The 6,321-nt window shown below is 35.0% G+C and overlaps 1 protein-coding gene and 1 long non-coding RNA gene across 3 annotated transcripts in view; one reads left to right on the top strand and one right to left on the bottom strand.

Moving 5' to 3' along the window:
- The first annotated feature begins 322 nt into the window (after positions 1-322).
- LOC104221821 (uncharacterized) lies at positions 323-2,445 on the top strand. 2 transcript variants are annotated; one of them, XR_011405014.1, is made up of 2 exons: positions 323-975; positions 2,065-2,445. It is a non-coding gene; the product is annotated as an uncharacterized lncRNA (long non-coding RNA). The 2 variants fall into 2 exon arrangements; XR_011405013.1 differs by having other exon boundaries at positions 1,054-2,445.
- An 810-nt stretch (positions 2,446-3,255) lies between these two features.
- The window catches only part of LOC104221822 (uncharacterized), a 28,655-nt gene continuing 25,589 nt past the window's right edge, over positions 3,256-6,321 (bottom strand). Inside the window, exons 14-16 of the mRNA XM_070165934.1 lie at positions 6,004-6,116; positions 4,232-4,395; positions 3,256-3,565 (exon numbers count right to left, since the gene is read on the bottom strand). Of these exons, the coding sequence (XP_070022035.1) occupies positions 3,465-3,565; positions 4,232-4,395; positions 6,004-6,116 (378 nt within the window). The 3' untranslated portion in view covers positions 3,256-3,464. The remainder of the gene's footprint in view (positions 3,566-4,231; positions 4,396-6,003; positions 6,117-6,321) is intronic.

Genomic DNA, 6,321 nt, shown 5'->3' with positions numbered 1-6,321 from the left:
TAATAATATGTGTATTGTGTAATATAATATATATTTTGGTACGGTATCAGTATCTCGGTATTTCATTTTAAAATACCAAATACCATACCTAATACCAATATTTTTTAAAATTTAAACCAAATACCATACCAAATACCAAAATATCGAATGCCAAATACCAAAATTTTCGATTTCGGTACGGTAATTCGGTATTTACCAAATTATGCACAACCCTAAAATTAAGTACCCTAATTTTAAAAAAAAAAAGACGCTTAGCAAACGAGCTTAAACGAAAAGACGCTTACTTATTGTTATGAAGAGATATGCTCCTTCACAAAGTCCACATTCTGTAGTTATACCTCCAAAGGAAATTTTCTCATTCACTTATTTTGTTCTTCTATTATCGCTTATTACTACTTTTATACTGTCAACTTCTGTTTCAATTTTGATTAGGAAGCCTCTACATATGTTTGCAGGGACTAGAATATAGTTGAACATTGAGACGCCATGTTATGGGCTCAAGATGGAAGGCTTGAAGAGTGCACGATCATGTTTGTGTTCACCAGCCCACCATAGAACTGGTTTCTCGGCATGCCTTGAGAGTAATATCTGTTGGTAAGACAATACCAAGAGATTCAGTAACATGAAAGGAAGTGAAAGAGATGAGTTCCATATCGTGGCATAAATCATCCTAACATTCATGAGAAGATATGTACCAGCCAACTAGAGGTAAGTTTTTTATTTTTCAAAATTATGTTATACATCATGCTGTTTAATACGACATGGTTTATCCTGTATTAAAAACTGTAATTTCGTAATATATGTAATTTGACGATGATAGTTAGATAGAGACAACCTTTTGTCAACGGACTTACTTGGCCCACTGACAGAAAGTATACTTCAATCTGTTTTTGGCTTATGATGTTGAGGACTCTATATGATGGAATACATGGTGAGGATGCAGAGACTGCGGAAGAAATGGAAATTGAGATGAGGGTAAGGTCTAGGAATTTTCAATAATTAAGCTTTGTTGTCATTCTTTTGATTTCTTTGTTCTGTAATTCTTTGTTGTAGTGAGACCAGTGTGATTTGCTTGAGTTTCGTGAAAGATTTGACTGCTTAGTGGAGGAAGATATTAATTGTTTTTTTTCTTTACGTGAAAGCAGAAGGAAAGGAACAAATTTTATGTCTGGTACTCTGTGCTAATTATGAAAAAAGTAATACCCATTAATTTATGAGAAAGATAACACTAGACTTTAGAATCTCACTTGGATTTCAATTGGAATTGGAGATGACAACTGAGAAATACCATGGAGTTATATTGACATATTGAAGATGAAAGATAAAAATTTGAAGGGATAACAGGGGAAGAAACTCTAAGATGACTTCTTCAGAGCTTATAATTCGTAAACGAAAAATCCTGTGTTTGACCTCTTCATTTTTGCATTTGATATAATAGTATTTATTCCTTTTTCAAGCATCCAAGTGAATATTTTAAAATCACAGATATGCACGTAAGATTGTTAGTTGGAACCTTAATTTCTGAAGTCAATGTGATACAATGTTCAACCATATTTTTATGGCATGACTTGTGTTCAGTTCATCTATTAATGATTGATAGTTTTTCTAACATATGTCACACTTTGGGATCTCACTGTCAGAATTACTTCTATGAGGTTAGAGTTACTTTTTTCTCTTTTTCTATGGTCCAATTGAGATTTAAAAGTTAGCGAAGCAAAAAGACGAATACATTGAATACGTCTCTGCGCTACTAGATAGGAAATATCCTTAGGAATCTATAGATTAAACATTGGAGAACGTCAAGCATATGATGAGTGAAAATAAATTTTTAAATCGTTTTCCTTTATTTACTTCACACTTCTTCCAAGATAGACTTGAAGGATAAGTTGTAACTGATATTTCTGTTTGTAAGCGTGACTATTGAAAAGATTTCACTCTACGCTAGCTATTTCATAGATTAAGTTATGGATTATTTTTCTCACTTAATTAAACAATTCAATGCATTTATGTTGTTGTTGTTCTTTCTCATTATAAGCTAATGTGCTTGTCCACCGAGATTTTTAGATACGGATTTGGGAGGCTACAATTTCTTAAAACATGGCAGAAACTTTGAGACATCAAGGAAATAGTGATCAAGCTAAATATTATATATCAGAAGAATTGTTATTGTTCGAAGACTACTTTGTTGCGTTGAGCTTCACATTGATGAGAGTTTTTATTTATTTATTTTGTTCTTCATGTATAATTATTTACTCAAAACTTCTGCTTTAGCTGTATCAATTTTATTTTACAAACTGTTTACTCCATGATGAAGCACACATGTGCCGAAAAACTAGTACAAAGATAACTGTGAAGGGGGGTCCTCTTGTATGGTGATACGATAGTATCGTAAATTACAATTAATATTGTTAGATTGTCACGAAATGACAACTTATTTCATCTGTCCATTTGGTATGAGGAAAATTGTAACAATTCGTATCCAAACAATAATATGTCAATATTAAGGGATACTGGAAAAGTCATGGGCAAGTAGGAACTACCCTTTGTATGAAGGCACTAACGAAAAAGTCGCTCTCTTTTTTGATGAAAGTGCGATTACAATAAAAGCACTACAATTGAAAATGAAATACATCCAACCAAAAAGGCCTTCTTTGTGTCCTTGTGCCCACTCGACACATATTTCCTATCAGTCGTGCAAATATTTAAAATATTCATTGATTTGTGGTCCTACCAAGTTAAAATCTTCAAAATTTATCTGAAATCAACTAATGCATATTGATTCACTTTCCTTTTCTTCTTGGGGGTGGGAGACGAGGGGTTTGGGTGAGTTATGGGTTTTAATTCCAAATTCTCATTGAAACAGTGTTAGCGTCAATCTTAGTGCTACTATTGCAAAAACTTCTATGTTTCATCAGTCATATTAAGGTAATGGAGCAAAAATGAATTTGAACCTCATTAGGGCGTCGGGATCCTTGTAGGCCATACAACAATTATTCACCTTACTATGTTCTCTGATGGATTCACATAACATGAATGGATAAGGGATAATCCCGGGATTATTTTTGAGATGAGTTATACCATGTTTGGTTGGGACAAAATCGTGATATAACTAATCCCGAAATTGTAGTATTTTTTTATCCCTATGGGACAGTGGGATTAATAATCCCAGGATAATTCATCATGGGATAACTTATTTCTCAACCAAGCGACCCCTTAAAATACTATCGTCACAGCCGAGCAATTAAGTATACTATATTCGATCTAAAAGTGAATATCTATGCTTCACTTGGAACAATCACTTGTACAAGATGAAAATAGAAGGCTTCAAAAAGATATGTGCTCGGTCGTATAACACATTTCTTGACGACCGATCATAACATATTGTTGTAGTAACAAAAAAAATCTATTGACAACATATACATAAGATACCTGCACATGAAGAAACAAGACGATTCAAAATAATACTAACTTTTTCTACAACTCCTTCTGAACCTTTTACGTCTCTCTGAATAGTCGTTTGGAAGATCATCCTCCATGGTTTGACTTGAAATGTTCTCACCAATGTCTGCATAAGAAACCGTTGAGCATATAATATGAGAAAGAGACAATGAGGCCTAAAAATCATTATCCTGTTTATCATGTAATTGGAACATCTTCAAAAGTTAAGCCTCATTATAGATCACTTAAAACTGAGAATGTCAGAACCTGTATCATAATAAACCCTCATTTATCTCTCGAAAATTATATTGATCCAGTTAACATACGTCTAATGCAAAAGTATAGGCGAGACAACCATCAAAGAAATTCCACCCTATTAAAGAGCTGAAAGGTTTCTTTGTTTCTCGCACCGAAAACTGAACCATCAGCATGACATCTCCTAAACATGCTCTGGATATGTTTACTTTACCTCAAGTAATGGCAAGGGATATAGACCCCGGTAGTCTGTACCACAAAAACACTAAACTTAAAATGAAATCATCAATTCCAGATTTCCCACCCAGCAAACCTTCCCAATAAACATTGATATCTTGGGTCAACCCTCTAAATAGAACTCTAATGACCATCTATAATCATATATCCAAGCTGCACCTAAACTTGGAAACTTTATCTACTTATGCACAAACCACTTTAACAAACACCTCTCCTCACCAGGCAAAAGAGGAACTTAACTATTATACTTGTAGCAGCAAACCAGAATAACTAAGGAAGAGAACAATTTTCAGGGTCATACTTTCTGATGTTTCCGCAGCTTTTCTGGAGAACTTGCCCTTTATTTCTTCACGATCTTCAGTGGGAGTGTATCCCAAACGCTTGCTGGATATTGTTATCACTCCAGGTTCAACTTCCTGTTCTGGTATCTCGCACTTACCATTAAAAGGTTTCATGTAACAGAACCTAGAGTATGTCGAACAAGATTGACAGAACAAACATAGTGAATATGTGGCAAATACAATTGACAAAGAACTTAGTGAAAAATCATTATACATGAGAAAACAAGAGACACCAACAACAGCAAAAAAGAGTTAGCTATTAAAATGATACTGAGCAAACAGGTAGAAGCTGACTGCAGAGTACATGACCATAATAGACTTCGTCTTGCAATAAATCATTTCTTCTATAAAGTCCGTTTTCTGTATCCTTCAAATTTGACATTTGGCCGTATAATCAGTGAAACAGCATATTATCTGTGAATTCCAGATTCTCTATTCCTGGATAATAGTAATGCGATGGGAAAGAGGAGTTAATTTTTCAGAACTAAAGCAGTCTCTATATCAGATTACTCATGGATGTAAATCCGCGGTACCTATCAATTAACTTGGCTCCTAGGATTAGTTAGATGAGTCATGTTTATGTTGAATCTATCAAACATCTGTCCAGAAGTAGTCTCTGTTAAAGTGTGTTTGAGTGGCTTCATCTTGTAATACCGGAACTTGTACATACTTTAGCAACTTGAACATGCTTTTATTTAGAGCTCGAATATAGAGTTGAGACTTCAGTATTATTATTTTTTAAATGTGGAGCCTATAGTACTAACTTTATGGGCCAATTTCCTTGATATAATCTTGTTGAGCTTGATTTCACTGGTTGGAATTTACTCGGGCCATTTTGGCATAGATCGGGACCATTTGCTAGTATGAGTTCTCAAATTTTTCTAATTCCAAAAAATGGCATCCTTAGTGTTAACTTCTCAAACTTAAATTTCTTCGTAGTACAGCTTCAGTTATTTATTTCAGGTTAGCAACACACTTGCGTACATGTAGATTTGATTATTTTTGATGGATGATGATGAGATTCAACCGCCAAATTTCTACCTACTTCTACCTACTCCAATACCATCTGATACCCTATTGAAGGGTGTAAACTGTCTAATTCAAAAGTTAAGTTGTTAGAGTGCGAACACTTTTATTTACTTTTAGAAGACGTATGCTACCACTCGGATTTAAGATCTGCAATAGTCTTGATTTACAGAGCAAAAGTATCTGATTGTATTGTTCAAGGGTTTTAAACTATCAGAAGAGTTCTGAAAATTATGATCACATGGAAACATTCTTTACAAGAGAACAATTCAGTGCTTGGGGTGAGAGAAAGACCCCGACATATGAGGACATCAATTGTGGATAAGACTTCTTGGATTTATTTTGGATAAATCAAGTTAAGATTCTTAGAGAGACACTAGTTTTAAAAGTGAAAAGTGCAAAATGTAGCAAGGTTCGTGGGGCTTGAAGCGATAACTGAGAAGGTAAGCGCCGATATTAATCCAACTCCTCAAAGTTGAAATCCAAATAACCGACCACCTTTTCTTTGGATCACTTTGCGCGTCATTGTTTGAAGTGCACATTTCTCCAAAGAACATGGATTCACCCATGACGCTACAACCCCTCGCTTCACATTGCTTCATCGCTCTAAGCGATAAAGCCATAGCTTTTAGCAACACTGCTAGAGAAGCTCTATTTTAGGTCATATTTCTCAATTTAGTTGGGGGAAGTCAGAAAAGACTCTTACCACTGAAGCGGTAAACTCTTGCTGTTGAAGCCATGGCTCAACATTCTCCACTTTCTACATTTGTCACACTGCACCCACTCGTGGTCAGGTTTGTAGACACCGGTACCCGCCTTCTGTAAGAGAGGAAAACCCTAGTTAAAATTTGGTGAGAATGTCATCTTTGACAAAAATGAACCATGAACTTTACAATCTAAAAATGCAATAGAAAGGCTACAGAAAGACTAAAGAGATATAGGAGACCCCTTCTCCATGCTTAGCTCGGTCTCAGAAATGCCGGCAAAGCTGGACTGTGAATGCACTGGTATTTCAAAAAGGGAA

This window comes from Nicotiana sylvestris, chromosome 2, assembly GCF_000393655.2.
Source record: "Nicotiana sylvestris chromosome 2, ASM39365v2, whole genome shotgun sequence".
Classification (NCBI taxonomy): domain Eukaryota; kingdom Viridiplantae; phylum Streptophyta; class Magnoliopsida; order Solanales; family Solanaceae; genus Nicotiana; species Nicotiana sylvestris.
The sequence above is the reverse complement of the archived record's forward strand: the minus strand, read 5'-3'. Positions and strand labels throughout refer to the sequence as shown.